This window comes from Apteryx rowi, unplaced genomic scaffold (genome assembly GCF_003343035.1).
Source record: "Apteryx rowi isolate R43461 unplaced genomic scaffold, aptRow1 scaffold_71, whole genome shotgun sequence".
NCBI lineage: Eukaryota > Metazoa > Chordata > Aves > Apterygiformes > Apterygidae > Apteryx > Apteryx rowi.
Window position 1 is genome coordinate 1,784,028 of NW_020450994.1, and position 17,933 is coordinate 1,801,960.

At 40.0% G+C, this 17,933-nt stretch overlaps 1 protein-coding gene across 1 annotated transcript; it reads left to right on the top strand.

The window, feature by feature from the left end:
- The first annotated feature begins 1,042 nt into the window (after positions 1–1,042).
- Positions 1,043–15,850, top strand: SLC45A2 (solute carrier family 45 member 2). Its single transcript, XM_026087218.1, has 7 exons — positions 1,043–1,481; positions 2,585–2,761; positions 5,078–5,400; positions 9,301–9,444; positions 10,568–10,691; positions 11,633–11,838; positions 15,008–15,850. Exons 1-7 carry the CDS (start codon positions 1,043–1,045, stop codon positions 15,230–15,232), a joined length of 1,638 nt encoding a protein of 545 aa, XP_025943003.1. The 3' UTR covers positions 15,233–15,850.
- The last annotated feature ends 2,083 nt before the right edge of the window (positions 15,851–17,933 follow it).

The following is a 17,933-nucleotide window of genomic DNA, read 5'->3' on the forward strand; positions in this document are numbered from 1 at the left end:
ATAAACAATTAGCAAAAGGCATTTAAGTTTCCAGCTGAAAACAACTCTAATGAATTACTGAATGTTATACACCCTTGCAATAAGATTTGACATTTTTTTCTATCCCAGATATATCTGATTACATCAGAGAACAGTAAACATTGTCAAGTGTAATCTACAGTGCATCTAGGTTTTGACCCAACACCACTGAAGCCAATTTAAAACCTCCTGTTAACTTCAGTATAGACTGGATTAGCTGCCTCGCTCGGGTGGCTGACCTGAAAGGTATGGTTTTGATATGTCGCTACAGATTTCTGTTAAAGCCTTCAGTTCTCTTGCCAAAAATACTCCTTTTTATGTGGCAGGTAAGACTGTTTAAAAAAAATTAGGTGATCCCAATACCCTTCGTTTTTTCAGAAACCGAGAAAATAATCAATTGCATTGAGGGTGGCACACAACCAACACAAAAGAAATACCAGTTGCTTTTTGACAGACTTTTGTCAAGCTTTTTTATCTGTCACTAACASTCTAGAGCAATAGGTAGGTTAACTTACTTATCTTCCTAAAGTGCATTGAAATTTTTTGCTGAATATATGATTATAGTCTTTTGGGTTTTTTTTCCCCTCCTTTCTAATCACCAGGCAATCAGCACGCCGTCTGGTGCTCAGGCTGCTTGCTGAACGGAGGGAGGGCTCTAGATTCTGGGTATCATCGTTGTCTTACAGAAACCAGCGRAATAGCTTGTGTCCAGCTAATCCTGCGCCTCACGCACGTGATGTGTAGGTACCCCGTATGTGCATGTTTCGCACTTTAAGAATTGGTATTGAGTCATGGGTGGCGGGGAGCTGTGCAGACACCCAAGAGGGCACATCTGCGAATGCTAACACATGCTTCCCTGCCCCCTTCCTTTCATAACTTGTGATCGCAGAGCCATGAAAGTATGCGAGTCCCTCCCCCAGCACAGACCARTTTCCCCTGGCGTATGATCTGGGCTCCATGTCAGCCTAGCAGGCAGCGCTGACTTCCCCACCGGCCGCCCGGCGTGCTGGACTTAGCCAGAGCAATGACCTTAACAAAAGAGACTTTCTRTGGATCTCTTCCACCCCCTTCTGAGGTGGCCAAGGCCAATGTGGACAACAGCAGGGAGGAGGAGGGGGCTACGCTGCAGTCCGTGGYGAGAACTGGAATAGCGGAGCCAAGCAAGAAAGGGACAGGAAGGCTGATCATGCATAGCATGGCAATGTTTGGCCGGGAGTTCTGCTATGCCGTGGAGGCCGCCTTCGTCACGCCGGTGCTGCTCACTGTAGGGCTGCCCAAGAGCCTCTACAGCCTGGTGTGGCTCATCAGCCCTATCTTGGGCTTTGTGCTGCAGCCCGTGGTAGGTTCAGCCAGTGATCACTGCACCTCTAGCTGGGGCAAGAGGAGACCTTACGTTCTGGGTCTGGGCATCATAATGCTGTTAGGCATGGCTTTGTACCTCAATGGGGACGTGATGACCTCAGGTGAGTGAGGGGCATATGCTGTGCTGACAGACAAAACTCATTCTAGCCTTTTGAATCAGAAAGATTCAGATTTTTTCCTGTTAAAATTGGGTATTGCATTACTCAGCTGCATCAGAGGAGTTGAGGAACAGTACAGTCTTTATACCAGCTCAGTCCTGATACTGCCTGATATGTACTGACTGTTCTGTAATTTGTGCATGTGATTACTGTATACTGTATGTTGGTGTGATTGCCCACCAGTTYGTAAAAGTCAAACACTGCTTGGGCCCAGAGAGGGTTTTAAGAACTAAAATGTGTCATATTAAATTTAACGACAGATGTTGCCAGTACACATCCAAACTGAATGCGTATTAATCCCTATTTGAGATGTGTTGGCATTCAAAATATATACCTATAATTATTGCAGCACCGACTTGACTCGGGAATGTGTTGTGTTCATGAATAATAAAAATCAGCAACTTCCTGGAAACTGTGTTGCAATAGGAATGTGCAAAACCAAATAGGAGTGACATCCCTAGTTGCTGTTGTATTTCAGTTGCAACTTTCTCAAAGTCTTGATGGAAAGTTGTTGTCATTGTGATTTGCCAGTGAGGGGAGGAGTGGGTCTTTATAGGTTGATTTGTCCTCTGTTCCTGGGTATCACTGATGTTGTATATACTGGTATTCATGTGTTATAGTCAATTTGTGATTATCTAAAACAATGGAAGGATGGGACAAATAGCATAAAATAAAAAAGTGATACAAAAGGTGATTGAGGCTACTAGAGCAAGCAGTGCAAGTGTAAAGGAAAAAAGAAAGTTAGTGGTGCTCTTGACTGTGGAGCTTGGAGCACCCGGAGCTTGTGCTGACCCAAGGCAGTAAGTCAATGTAGCACAGCTCAGCCCTGCACAAACTCAGCTGTGCTGCTTCTTGGATGTCAGCTGGCACTGGTGAAAACAGCTCTTGTGTCACTGCTCTCCCATAGAAAACTGAGAAATGTTTGTATTTGGATGTACCAGGAAAGATAAAATGTGATTTTTGCAGAACATGGCACTGTTGTGTACAGAAAAATGCTTGTGAAGCACGTGAAAGTTGTCAGAGTGAGGGTTTTTTTCTTTTTGTAGCTTTCATCGCTGAGAGAGACAAGCAGCAGACGTGGGCAATTGTCACTACCATGCTCGGAGTAGTGCTTTTTGATTTTGCAGCTGACTTTATTGATGGCCCCATCAAAGCGTATTTATTTGATGTCTGCTCTCATCAGGAAAAAGAGAAAGGTCTGCATTACCATGCCCTCCTTACAGGTACTCCGATCCCTTYTTTTGCTTCCTACCTCTGGAGGGAGGGGAAGGCAGTTGCATGGATTTTATTCTGACTGTGTTTCTAATCTTGAATGAACTGATCATCTGATCCTGTGCTTCAGTCACGAGTCTTTTGTTGCTGGGTTTTCACTACTCCAAAGAACAGCAACTTGTGATGGCTGCTACAGGGGTTCTGCTGCAGAAGGCTGAATATTTACAGCAACTTACCCATGGTTAAATTAAGAGCAATTAATTGTTTTAGAAAGCAAAGTGGTTTTTATTCAGCTTGTTCTGATTTTTTTTAAGCTTTTGGTGAAGCAAAAATTAAGGAATGCAACTTGTTTCCTTGCCATAGAAGGTTAAAAATAAACAACATTTTGGCTCGATATGTGACACAGAGCAAGCGATACAAAAAGCTGTATAGTTGGTTTCYATTTGTCAGCAATGCTTCAATATATGCTAGGCTCTTGTATAGAGATAGAGGCCCTGTGTAAAATTCATAGCTTCATAACTTTCACAAAACAACGCTGAGGAGTTCAGTCCAGGCTCTTGCTTCATTTGATTGCAGTTATACATGTTCTGAAATGTTGCAGTTCTTGGTCTAGCACCTTGTGYTCTCTATAGCAAGATCATCTGCATCTAAACCCTTCCTGATGGTTAATTGCTCTGTTCTTAAAATCCTCCCGTGATAGAGATTCTCTAGCCCCCATAAGGCAATCTATTCCAGCACTTCACTGGCCTTGTTGTTAAGMCAGTTTTCCCTAAAATTTAACTTTCATATCCATTCCCTATAACTTAGATTCATTGCTCCTTGTACTATCCAGAGTAGACACAGAATGTATCCTTCCTTTTGCCTCTCTTTCCTAGCTTCTGTTTTAGATACTGAGTTATTTCAGCTCCCAGCTTAGTTCCTTCTTTTTACACTAAATATCCCCAAGATTTTGCTCTTCAGTTTGTCTTCATCATTTTTAAGGTCCAAACGTGAAACCAGATATTTTGCAGTTAAGGACTTATGATGACTGAGGAAGGAGATACTGCCTATATCCAATGTACAACACTCAGACTGTGCCTTCCAGTATCATGATTACTTTTTGTCAAAACAGTATGTAAAGAAGATCTCAAATATAAAACATTTACCACTGTGCAAAAATGTAGTGTTGTTTTTCGTCAAGAAGATATTACCAGCTTAGCTGCTTTTCATTAAAACAAGCAAGGCCATAATCAGACCCAAAAGGGAAAGAAGTACAGAAATCCCAGAATGAAAGTACAATCACATGGTTGTTAGGTCAGGCAAAGGCCGGTCCTGTTACCTTCGTTTCATTTTTGTTAGACAGACTGGTTCTGCCATACCCTGTTCCAGTTCTCCTAGGCAGAAGAGTAGAAATAATTGCCATTTCTTCAAACTCTTCCATGCTAGTCGACTTTCACATCCTGCAGAACCACCTGGTTAACAAGGTGTCGGGACTGTACGAAGCTGCTTCCAGTACCAAAGCTCCATACTGTACATAACAATGCACATCTTCCTGCGCTACTGAAACTGTGCACTAATAACAAAAGAAGAAATTGTATTAAAAAAAAGCTGAATTTTGATTTTATTAACTTCAGGAGACAAGATAGTATTCTCATTTTATCTTTACTCTGATTTTTTTTGTTTGTTTCTTGAGATGATGAAAACCAGTAAAAGGAAATTCACATTTGTATGTGTTCTTTTTTTCTTTTTCTAGAGCTGAGGTACTTGGATTGTGATGATTACAAATAAATGGTTTTGATTTTATTTCCTTCTTGCAAATTTCACATGGAGGCAGTATTTCTGTTTGTATTCAGCTGTATAAAATATGTTTTATAAGGTCTAAAGTACAGATAGCCTTGATATACTACAAAAATTATATTTAGTCTATTCTGTGAAGTCTTTTATATTCATGGCACACTAAAAACAAATTGCTGTAGGGATTTGTTTTGTATTAGGCACTGTTTAAGAGAGAAGAAAGCCTCAGAGAAATGTTTCTGAATCAGGCTCAGAGAATATTTGCTAGAAAAGGGGTGGAGACCCATGTTGCTATATGTTCAGCCATTTCATGGAGAGCTTTGTCCACCATTGCTGGGGAGATTTTTCAGGATATGTTTGGTAACTGTTCACATGTGTGATTAGCTCAGTGTTCTAATTTCTTGTGATTCTTCCCACATATCCTGATATCCGAAGGGCGATTATTCAGTCATTTCTAGAGGAGATCACATGTTGAGCATATTGCGTATTGTTCATCTATTTCATAAAAACCGATAATTTTTTTCTCTCTTCCCTCCTTTTTTTTTCCCCTGTAGGTTTGGGAGGAGCCCTAGGTTACCTGACAGGTGCTATGGACTGGAGTCAGACCATACTGGGACATCACTTGGTATCGGAATTCCAGGTGATGTTCTTCTTCGCAGCCTTAGTTTTCCTAGTCTGCCTTACTGTACACTTGTGCAGTATCCCTGAAGTCCCTCTCAGATACGACAGTGAAGAGACCAAGTTCTTGTTGGAAGTGGTTGAACCCTGTCAGTATAACTCCATAGAAGACATCAAGAATGGTTACTTAAAATCAGCATATACTGAAATAAAGGCTGCACCTAAACCAGGGAAATCCTCCAGTCCATCACATACAGAGGTAAGTGCAGAGGTGACTTTGTAACCCATATAACTGCAACCTTGGAGACCACCAATTACCCCTTTTTAATTACCTATTGCTGACTATTTGAAATGGAGCCTTTTCTCAGAAAAAAATCCTCCACCAAGTTATAGAGTCAGCCTCTCTTTGCCGTGCTTTCTATTTCATTATTTATACAGCAGTTTCAACAGAAGGGACAGAGACAGACTGGTCTTGCAGGCTTTGAACATTTTGCAGGGATGAGGGAGAACCAGTTTGGAGTTTCAGCTCTGTGTTGACACACAGCAGAAACTCCTCATATCCTCCTCACGTGTGTTTCCTCAAGAGGATATAATTTGTCCTTTAATCTCTATAGAATTCACAACATATTGTGGACAAGAACTAGATACTATTAATCTTTGGTATAAATCTGTAGCTTCCACTGAAGTCAACAACACCCACATATGTAGTATATATGAAGTGTTCCCTGCTCTGATAAATGTTCCAGTTATGCTGCTGCTCAGCGTTTCAGCAAGTACCTGACAACACTAATTCAGTTAAAATCACTATTCAGTTTTACAACACTGCCTCCCTTCCAAGGCTTTGGTTTTCTTTTAAACTGTTGTTGTAGCTGTGTCTTTGGGATAACTTTCAGGTGGGAGGGAGTAGTGAGTACTTGCAAATATTTCACCACTGGCATTTTATTCATGCTGCATTTTCATGAGATGTTGCTTCAGTCTAAAGCAATTAGGAAAAGGTGAATCTGTCTGAAAAATATCTGGAGATCACATTTCTAGAATAGTCTTAGGAACAGATAATAGTTTTTACTGTTTTGTTGATGATTTGCAGTGCTAGGAATCCTGACTGCACTTTCATGGTATCCTAGGTAAGCAAAGGCTAATAATATACATGTTTGGTTCCTAGTATAACAATAAGTAACAAAACAGTTGCCCTTTGTCTTAAATTCACTTTTGATGTCTTAGCACTATGTATATCTATCCCTGAAATAAGTCTTGGGAAATCAGCTAAAAAAATACTGAGAATGTGCAGATGGTTAAAAGTTAGAAACCTACATTCGTGCTTAGGCTACAAGTAAAAGGGATTTATTATCTTTTACTCTTTATCATTTCCATTCTAGTAGCACTTATTATTCCTATCCAAAATGACKATATTATTACACCGGGTACTACACAAAGGTGGAATAAAAGATGAACGCTGCCTGATGAGAACACCAGCCAAACTCAACAGGGAGGAGGCAGCAAAGCAACAGTTTGCCAGCAGAATATCGCTAGCACGCTGCGGCGCGTCCCCCCTTTCCCCAGCCTAGGCCAGCCACAGCAGGCAGCATCCGTTGCCAGCACTGTTCGCTCTGAGCATCCTCATGATTGCCAAAGCTTCTGAATGCCATTGCACTGTCTGGCCAACGTAGGCTCTAAGAGAAAGGAAGTTAAACTAGGAAGAGAGAGCAGATCCAGTGAAAACAAGGGAAGCAGACTATGGAACGGGGTAATCTGTTGCTTTGCAAGAACTAATCCCACTGAATCAGTGACATCTGACACYGCTTGTAAAGCTCTGCTGTCCGCTCTGTTCCAGCTTGTCCATTGCCCTCCCTTCTAAGTGGTCAGCAGGACAGTCTGTCAGAGGCTGAGTGCTTTCATCCATCCAATGTTTCTTTGATGTGCCTGGGCTTGTATAAATTCTAGACACTCTCTCACTGCAGAAATGGTCTGTCTCATGTGGCACATGTTTTCTGAGTTTATTCATTACTGTCATTGCTTTCTTGAAAAAATGGTTTGCTTTCCTGCTTTTCTGTGTCTCTTTTTTTGCTGCAGGCATTAGAGTCCTATTTCTTTTGAATTAGTGCTCTTGCTAATGCTCATAGTCCCCATAGTTATCTAATGAGATTTGACTTGTTACAGTAGGAATAGACATCCAAAATGATTCTACTTTTGTTCTTTAATTTAGTACCAAATTACTCAGGACCTGCTGCCGTAAAACATAAGTCATATTGATTCCCATGTATCCCTATGAAGCTTCCTTAGGCCTTAAGTTACAGTGATTTTATAGAGAAAATGGTTGGGTACTCTGGGCTATTGAAGGGTAAGCCACTTAAATAGAGGCCTGAGCCAAACTTCAACTCTTCATTTAAAAATATTAGTGTGGGATTTGTGTGTTGGTATGTACTGAATATATGCATTTCCACTTTTGAAAATATCTGAATAGAAAACAACTATTTCTGGCTGGTTCTCAACCGATCATTTGTCATTACAATAGTGTCCTCTGTAGTTCTCTGACTCTTTGTTAATACCTTGATTGGAAAGGCTGTTTTAAAGAACTATTTGGAAGAGTTGAACAAATTATATATGCTAGATCAAACAGTAGTAATTATCCTTGAAATAATGAGTTAATTAGGTTTGACTAATGAGTCAATGTGTTTAGTTTGGTTGKTTTTTTTTGTATTACTGTAGTATAATAGAAATCTTACCTTATTTAAAATGCAATTAAAAGTGACAGTGATGCCAAGACAAATTCCAAGGGATTTGGACAATATGCAGCTTAAGGTAAAAGTCAGCAACTTGAATTTTGGCATTCCTATGAGGATTAAAAACCTCTCACTGGAGCAAAATATTTTCCAACCTTTTACGTGGTGATTATTTGTAGAGCATCTAGCAGCATAAACTAGTTCAAAGGACAGCAGAACTGTGGAAAGTAACTAGAACATGGAAGATAGGAGAATATTTCATCAGCTTACAGCAAATTTACAATAAAATTCTGCTTTCCAGTAATGAACATAACTTTTATGGTTCTTCCACATCTAATGACCATATAACTCCCCTTACCATCTCTCCCAACACCGTTGCCTCCAAATGTTACTAGAGAAAACTGGAAATGTTCCATCACTCACAGATAAAACAAGAAATTTTTTTTCTTTAAAAGCAAAGAATCATGCAGGAGCTTTAAAGTAGTAAGATCGGTATGTCACAAATGTGTGACAGCACACCTACTGTGTTAAAAAATGCACATCATACTTAACATACAAGTGATATGATGAATGTAACTGGAAAAGAAGAGAGTCTTTGGGTCCAGGACTGAGACTGAGGAGGAGGGAGATAAGATGGGGTTTTGAAGATGGTAAGAAATTTTATTTTTCCTTCAGTAAAAGTTTGTTAACCAATACCTGTAATGTTTTGATTTTGAAGTGAGTCCTTTTTCCCATGGGATGAGTTGTTCAGGTGCTGGGACTCACATTCTCTGGGCACTAGGATTTTGGGTGGTGCTGCATCTCCTGTGATGTATCAGTCTCTCCCTGCCTGATGGGGGGTAGATGGTGCATAATGGATCTCATGGTAATGTTGCATCAGAAGAGGTGAAGTTTTCTAGGGAGCTTAATACACAAAAGGGAATGGGAGCAAGGTCTCAGAACTGCAGTATTCTTAATTCTCAAGAAGTATTTTGGTTGTCACTTTTTTTTTCTATGGTAGCTTTAAATTTTCGATGGAAAGCTGATAGTCTTCATGAAGAAAATTTTTTTTTTTTTGAATCTCCAGTTTTCCACTGAGAATCTGTTTTGGCAGAAAATTTTCACTTCATTCTACAAGTAAATAATAATCCTACTGATTGCTTGTAACAGCAGGAAATGTTTTTATCCTTAGTGATGTACCCCAGCTCTCCCAATGTCTCTGTGAATCTTTCAGATGACTTTATTAGGCATTGGCTCTGACAAATAGAAAATATATGGAAGGACTTTCAGTACCCAAGCAACAAAAAAAAAAACAAATAGGAAACTTAGGAAGTCTGGCATTTAAAAGAGGATGAGGCCTTCTCCATTTGCTGTCAGCTATTTTATTTGCTGTCAGGGCAGTAATACAGTATTATTGTTAAATAGTTTATTGTTAACAACTGTTAAATATTTATGTTTAGACTCAGCAGCAGATGACGCTTAAATCACTCTTGAAGACACTTTTAAGCATGCCATCCCACTATCGCAATCTGTGTGTGAGCCACCTCTTGGGATGGACGGCTTTCCTGTCCAACATGCTCTTCTTCACAGATTTCATGGGACAGGTAAAAATATAAAATCCTTTTGCTTTTCTTTACTTGTAGCATTTCATCCTCTATAGAGAAAAAAAAATGAGAATGCATTAGAACCTTGAAGAAATGACAACGGTGTCAGAGCCAGTTATATCTGGAGTGCCCAAACATGAGTTTTGTAAAATAGCTAATTGCTCTCAGGCCCTGTTCTAAGCTGGCCTCTGTTGGGTATCAGGCTGCCTGCGTTTGTAAGGGTATTCGTATCTATTTCACTGCTCAGCATGAAGCTCTCAGAGCAACTCCAAACACATCTGTTCTCCGCTCTGGCTTCAGGGACGGGCAGGTTTCCTGACTGAAGAAGCACAGATGTTTCTCAGTCCCCGCTTTTGGAGCTGCCCCCCGCCCAGCACCGCCTGCCCATGCAAGGCCGTTCGTCCGAAGGTGGAAGCACGGGAGCCTCGCTGGCCTGAGCCCCTGCAGCTCTTTGCACTCACTGAGCTACTTGGATCTGTAGCCCAAGGCTCTTGTCCCCTTGGTCGGTTTGACTGTCCCTGCCATATCTGTTTAAACCCTTCCCTGGATGAGTCCCTTCTGCCAGCGATTTGCCTTCACGATACTCAAGTCCTCCCTCTACCTGGCTGTTCCCAAGCAGTGAGACTGTATGTCTTTTCCCAGTGATGCTCACTTACCTGATCCTGTCTGCTTCCTTCCTTCCAGCRTCCTGGCACCAATCCTGTCACTGCCACTTCCTTTTTGCTCTGGTTTCCACCCAGTACCCCATATTTCCTTGCCTTTTTTTTTTCTCTCTAGGTGAGAGGGAGTTTTTGTTTCCTGCAGTATATATAAACAACTTTAAAGAAAAAAAAATTGTTTGCCTGGATGAGGAACTGAATAAGAGAATGACTCTCAGAGAGACTGGGTGGAAAAATGAGTGTGTGTGGGCAAGCCTGAAAGAGAAAACAAAACAAAACAGAAAAGCAATTGTAGATAAAAAAAAAAAAAAGGAGAGAGAGGCTAAGACAAGAAAGTAGGAGTGGAGCAAGAAGAACGGCCCAAGGATGAGACCCTGTGTTGGGGTGCCATGCAGCCCTAGTAAGGAGATATTATATACATGCAGCACGTTCTTGCCTTCTGTGATCTCTGTGGTCTCTTTCAGATTGTATACCAGGGTAGTCCTTATGCGCCTCGTAACTCCACGCTTTACCATGCCTATGAAAGAGGAGTAGAAGTTGGATGTTGGGGGCTGTGCATTAATGCGATTTCTTCGTCACTCTATTCTTGTAAGTACTCAGGAATGTACTCCAACACCGTACTTCAAAACAGTGTTTAAATGTGTTTGCCATTGTTTAAAAAAACAAAATGATCCCCAATTTACTGCTTTTTCACATTAAAACTTAAAGAAATGTTGCATTCTCATTATTGTTAGAAACCTATCTCTTAACATGAACAATTCCTGACCAGACCTCATGATGTGGGATCACTTTGGGACTAAGGTATTGCTCTATATGTGGACTGACCCTGAGCACTGAAAATCATCCTAAAGTTAAATACTAGAGTAAAATGGATGCCGTAAGCGTCATTCTAAGACGCTCTTTACATAGGAGTCACGTAGCTGTAGGTTCTCAGAAGGTCGCTCTAGTGCTTCTCCCTATCTGCCTTCTTCACAAAATAACTTTTTCACAATGCAGTAGAATTTCTTGCCAAAAACATGAACCTTGCTCTGCAGACTTGCATGTAAACATGCTAGCCCAGTTCCCCAGACAGATCTTACCATAGTTCTTACCCAGGATTAAAAAAATTATCTGCTATCCAAAAAATCAAATTAGTAGCATTTCGGGGGATGAATTGAGCATCTAAAAGAGGCTTGATGGAAATCCTTTCCCCTTTGGATCTTAAATACAGGCATTTGTGTAGCACCCCTCTCAGCTCAGTGAGAGGTTATTGCCAAATGCTTGTGTTATAATCAAACAGCAAATTGTCAGGGTTGCCAGCAAGGGCAGTTCTTACAGAATACCTGTTAACTGATTCTTCTCTGCTCTTGCTTAACTCAGAATAAGAGTATTACCAGAGAGAGGAAAGTCAGGAAGAAGTATCTGCTGCAAGTTTATACTCATAATAATTTGAAGTAACTTCCAAAATCTGTAAGATTTTTCCCTTCATTGTATCTTACAAAAAGAAACCTCTTGTAAGTCTCATCACCATTTTCCCTTTCTTTTCACAGACTTGCAGAAAGCCCTTCTGCCATATATAGGATTAAAGGGACTTTATTTCATTGGATACCTACTTTTTGGGTTAGGTACTGGATTAATTGGCTTGTTTCCCAACATCTATTCAACTCTGGCTCTGTGCTCCCTCTTCGGTGTCATGTCCAGCACGCTGTACACAGTGCCGTTCCACCTCATCGCAGAGTATCACAGGGAAGAAGAGGTGAGTTCAAGGCCTAAGGAAGGGTAAATTTATATCTGGCAAGGTCTGTTTAATCTGTTTGGGGAGAAAACTGGGATAGAACTGGAGGAAAGACTTTAGTAATAATTTCACACTATTTGTGGTGACACAGATGCTATGAAAAGAAAGTTTCTGACAGAGAGAGCTTCAGGACTTTAACTAACCATACTAACATTATAAGCTGGGTTGTAGCTATATACTACTTTTTTGCTAAGGTCCCATTCCAAATTCTCCAAATTCAGTCATGCATTGAAACAAACTATTATTTATCATCGCAATTGAAACAAAGGTGATCCCAGTATGTGTTCAGGCAGTACACAGACAACAGGGCTCTAGTTTGGGCTGTAAGTGCTGCCATCCTGGGAATCAAATCTAAATCACTGTTTTGTACACAGTTGTGTGCATGCATGTCTTTGTTTTTAAAAGCAAAAGGGAGAGCTGAGGCTCAGATTGAATAACTGTGCCAAACTTGGGTTCAGGGAGGCTTAACCTGTTCATATTAGTGGAGAACTTGACTTTTGAGTCCCTGGAGTTAATAACCAAACTGTAAAGGATGACAAAAATTTTAATTGACTACAAAGTGTTACAAAAACTATTTGCTAATAAAAGTATGCAATTCAAGTACAAACAATTTTATGTAGTTTAGTATTAAATTAGATGCCTACAAGAATATGTTTCTTATACTAGAACAGCTGTTTTTAAGAAAATTTACTTGCTTGGAACAGAATATTTGTTTGTCTCAGTTCTGTGGTTTGTGCCTGTGCCTCCAGTGACAGATGCTTTAGAGGAAGGTATAAGAACCACCCCAGCCTAGGGCATGAGGGGACCATCAAGGCCTTTTCTCCTAACCAAGCAGAGGGGAGTTTCTTTCCTGTGGCCTCATGCCTCAAAACAAATGTTTGCCCCTTTTCAAACATGTTTCTGTTCCCCATTTTGTAACTGTTCCATGTTTTCATTATCTCTCTAATGTCTGGAGTTGGTTTTTGGTCCTCCCCAACGTGAAATCCTGCTTCCAAAGAAAATCTGGAAGAACTTGCATTCCATATGTCATGTTACTGGGCATGGCAGGATCTTCTTGTCATGTAAGGTGTTGAGCTCCTTACTGGAAAAGTTGTCTGAAGTCTCTTAAGTTGGTGAGAGAGATGGAAAGAAGAAGGATTGAGGAGAATTTGAAGGATTTAGGAAAAGTTCTCATTATATCCTGTGATATTTGAAGAAATGAATAAGGGAAATGCTGAACAGTCGAAATATAAATATATATATACATATATATATATTTTTTATATATATATATATAATATATATATATATATATAGCTGAGACTAGCACAGGGCTAGATTAAATCCTTGAGAATACATCCTGCTGTTCTGTACAACTTCTAAGCATCATCATCGTAATGGTGAATACAAGAAAACTCTTTAATTATTCTACTGAATTTTAGGAGGATTTTTCAAGGTAATGAAATATTTCATAGAACTGATTCCTAATTCTTCAGTTATTTCTCTGTTCCTTCCAACAGAGAACAACCATGTTGAAGGATTTAAAAAAGATTTAACAAAGCACAGCGACTGAACCCAATTTAGGGTGAGATCACAGTCCCAACCTTGGGCCAGTCATCTTAGCGAGAGGAAGTAAAAGCCAAATCATAGTCTAGCTCTGTTCCAAGATAGCAGTGAAATAAAATATGCTGAAGTGAAGTGTGCATGGACTTTAATAGGCTAATATCTTCAAATATTACCTGGAAGGGAGCTGATTGTTTCTTCTTTGATGTGTGGTACTTGCTTTGCCAGATGTTAAATGATATATAATTTTATGTTAGATCTGATATTACCAAAATTAGGTTTATCCCAAACCTTCTGTAATGGACAAGATAGAAAAGATAAAGAGGAAACATCAAGTGCAAGATTGCATTCATTTGCACCTTCATATATTTGTGCTCAGAACTACTGGCACATAGGGACACTGGGCAGAGCCCAGCAAAATAGTTTAAAAAAATATTGTATTTAAAGTTTGAAATACCTCAGATGAAATGACATTGTTAGACCATATTATTCGCGAACAAAAAGTAGACAGAGTATTTTGCACCAATATGCATTCTTCCAAAATCACGTGCTGGGTTTTAAAATACTGGCCTTTCGATTCCTTTGTGTGCTGCTGTTCCCTAGGATCCCGATTCAGTTTTGTGTACTGGATTTGGAAGAGAATAACTGTTTTTCTCCAATACTTTTGAACTTTGCATGGTAACATCTCAAATGCAATGTAATAAGGTCTTGGGAAAAGCAAAAAGCATCCTGATGACTGAGAGCATTTGGATACCAGGAGACAGCAGCTCACCTACCATACAGCTTGGAAGCTCTGTCTATTACAACACATTCAATAGCCTATGCAACAAGAACTATAAATATGTAAACTATSAAATAATTTCACAACAAAACCAGAATAATTCTTTCCTTGAAGAGATGCTCATATATAATAAATCAAGCCTGTTGCTCTGCTATGTATATCACTTGAATGTCATTAGTTGATAATGGATTTCTGTAATGTAGAATCCTAGTCTGGGCATTGCTTTCAAATCTTTTTATCGRCAATAAAACCATTATGTTAAGATGTTAGTATTGAACTGTTTTTTGAGCTTTGAAGCATGACTTCAGAGCACAGTSCTCCATGAGAAGCATTTCTGATCTGTATGTGTGTGGGATGTGTGTGTATGACTCTTCTTATCTTAACATCCCTTGGCGCTCTCCTTTAAGCACGTGAGAGTTGGAGCTAAAGTATCCTTGACGGGGTATTCTGTACTGTGAAACTCTCACCTTGTGTCAGAGCTCGAATAGACCCAAACTTCAAGGAAAAGCCTATTTTTTCTCACCAAGTTTCTTTTCTTCCCCTGAGAGAAAGGATAGAGGGAAACATGGTTGGTGGGAGAAATGGGACAATTTGAGGGGAGCTTGGAAAGCTCGTTGTTGCTCATAAAGGCTCTGAATGTAACCTCTGAGGGACTGGCAGAAAAACGAAGATGGGACACAGAAACCTACTGGCCCGTCTTGCTGCACCTGAGGGTCGTGACAGGAGCGCTGCCTGTAAGCATTGGCTGAGAGCTGCCAGTTAGCAGTGTTCACATTTCACTGGGCTTTGTTTTGTGTTTATTTGCAGAACCTGAAGCTGCAGGATGGAGACCAAGCCAGAGAGCACGGGCGAGGGAAGGGTATTGACTGCGCTGCTCTCACCTGCATGGTCCAGCTGGCCCAGATCATTCTCGGCGTGGGCCTCGGGCTCTTGGTTAGTGTTGCTGGCAGTGCGGTCACTGTGATTTCAGCATCTACTGTGGCGCTGATCGGCTGTTGCTTTGTTGCTTTCTGCGTTCGATATGTGGGGTAGAACAGTATGAAGCAACTGGAAGAAATCACCACAGGCGAGCGTTTTCTTTCTGGTTCAGTAGCACTGGTGCTGTTGCCACACTGAGACTGCTGGCACGTCCTCTTCTTTTACCTCCTTGGAATGGTTGCAATTCCAGAGCATTTCTTCTCYGCAAAGTGGAGACTCTTGGTAAAGCTGGCAGCCTAATGCATCAAATTGAAAGCTTCTCTATTTTGTCTGCTTTATTACCTCCTTCATACTAAGCCCAGTGTATTAACACACTATTACACATTAAGGCTTGTATGCCATGGTATCCTGATACCCTACATGAGTAGTCATTAAGATATTCCTCATTATCAATTTGTGGAAGTTAATAAATGAAGTATGTGATAAATTGAAGAAGTAATAAAAATGGACAGAGTTGGGATGAAAGCTGTTGCTTATCTTATTTTTAAAATATCTTTTAAGATGGGACTATTCCTTTCAGTAGACAAAAGCTGCAAGAGGATCAAACAGGTGTCAAAGGCCATAGTGCTGTGATGTTATGGTTAGCAGTATTGTTAAATGAGATCAGTTACCTCCCAGCTACCATCAGAAGCAGATTTGGGTATGAAAGGCGATTGGGATTCGGAAAGGATTGAAGGCTACTGCTTAAAGCATAACCCATTACAATAAAGCAATTCTTTTATACTGTATTCTGCTGCTTATGTATAAATGAAATGAAAATACCAGCCAAGCTTGTCATAAAAGTCTGCCTAAAGCTACTCTGCAAATCCATGTTTAGGCACCTAAATAATCAGTCTACAGGAAGCAGCTACAATTTCTTCATTCTCAAAAAGTCTGGCCATTTGACCTCAATACTTCAGTTAAAAGAACAATCTAGGCCAAAATAAGAATTTTATGAACGGTTGTAAGCCACTCAAATCTTCATGTTGGATATTACAGTATTTACCTTAATTAATGTAGTATCTCTGTTTTCTCTATATTCCTGCATGTGTCTAGCCTGGAGTGAAATATTTTTTGCTCTCTACAGAATATTGTAAATTAATTCAGTTCTGCAAAGCACTATCATGAATTGTTGTACAGGTATACCTCTAACCAATACAGTAAATCCTGAAGTCAAATTATTTGTATTTAAGTGAGTATGGAGCTTCATTCTTATTTTTATGATACTGTCAGAGTTTCAAAGGTCTTGTGTTTGTGAAAGTGAAATGCTCTATTTATGCTGTGCATCCTCCACCCTGGAAATTTTCAAATCCATTTACTGTGTTATGTGCTAAGCCGCATGTAGTCATCTGCTAATACAGTATTATTAATGAACAATGACACAGAGAAAGATTGTTGCCAGATATGTTTCCCTAAATGTTGCACGTAATCAAGGCTGTTCAGTCATCCTAACTGCTGAGCTGATCAGCCACTAGAGTAGCCCTGCATGAACAGACAACTACACATATAAATTGTTAATTTGAGCATGAGAATGTCTCTGCACAGGTGCACCAACTTCATCCTCTTTTTTTTTTTTTTTTTTTTGAAGAGTATGGTGAGTCATTTATTCTCAGGAAAAAACAGATCTCCCTTAGAGTAAACTCTTATTAATTATTACAAGCCCATGGAAGGCTCATCTACCTTTCCATGTTGATGATTGTGTCTCCCTGTATGCTCAAAACAGGGCTCAATGCACAGCAGACCTTACTTTTATCCACAGCTCCTTCCTCCCTCCCTGTGAAAAAGCCATGCTGTATGGCTTCTTTCATTTTGTGGCTCTTTGTTAGTCCCTCTCTTGTTGCATCCCTGGAAGTAAAAAGCTTGCAAGAGTGAGCCCCTGGGCTATGCTCAAACCACTTTGTACGTGCTGGGATGGCCTCGAGCACAAGGGCCTCAACTGGGACACACAAGAGAAGGCAAAAAAAATTCAGGACCAACATYGTGATTCAAACATTGCCATCATTAACTCATTAACTCACCTTAACTGAGTAATATCTCACAGGAGGAGGAATTTTTAAGGGAACTGTAGGATAACTAAGGCTAAAGCTCTGATGCCAATGTGAGGCCGTGGGTGGAAAGGAACCTTGAAATGTTTACCTATCTCTTTGTCAATACTTTCTTTAAAGTTTAATGCCATCAAAGCATGAAAATTTGGATGGTCTGCACTCTCTCTCTTCTGTTACACACAGRGAAAGCTGACATTGATCCAGACCTGTGGACTGGCTGTAGATCTGTAGCAACATAACAAGAAGCATGAACCTGTGAAGAGAAGGGAGATGTGAGCATCATTTATCAATGGCTCTATTTAGAAATCTGTTCAGAGGCAGCTGTTCAAGGGATCAGGTTATCATCTTTCCCATGATCCTTCCTTTTAAAATTATTTGCACACTGTAGTATAAGGAACAGAATTGATTTCATTTTTCTTTGGAAGTCTCCCTACAAAAGCTAGCTATATTTGTTTCTAAGATGTCAAAATAATATTCAGCTCAATGGGTCTTTCTCAAAAATAGCAAGCAGCCAGAAAACTAAGCACAATTTAAAAAAAGGTTTAAACAGAAGAATTATGATGGTGCTCATTCTGAGGCCAAAAATGTATTTCAGATGCCAGTGAAAGCTACTTAAAATGTTACAGACTCCTGAGAAGGCAGAAAGTAAATATTTCTAATAGCACTAGAGATATGTTACAGGCATTGAGGAACTACACTGTGGTTCTACTAATTTAAAAAGTTCTGTGTTT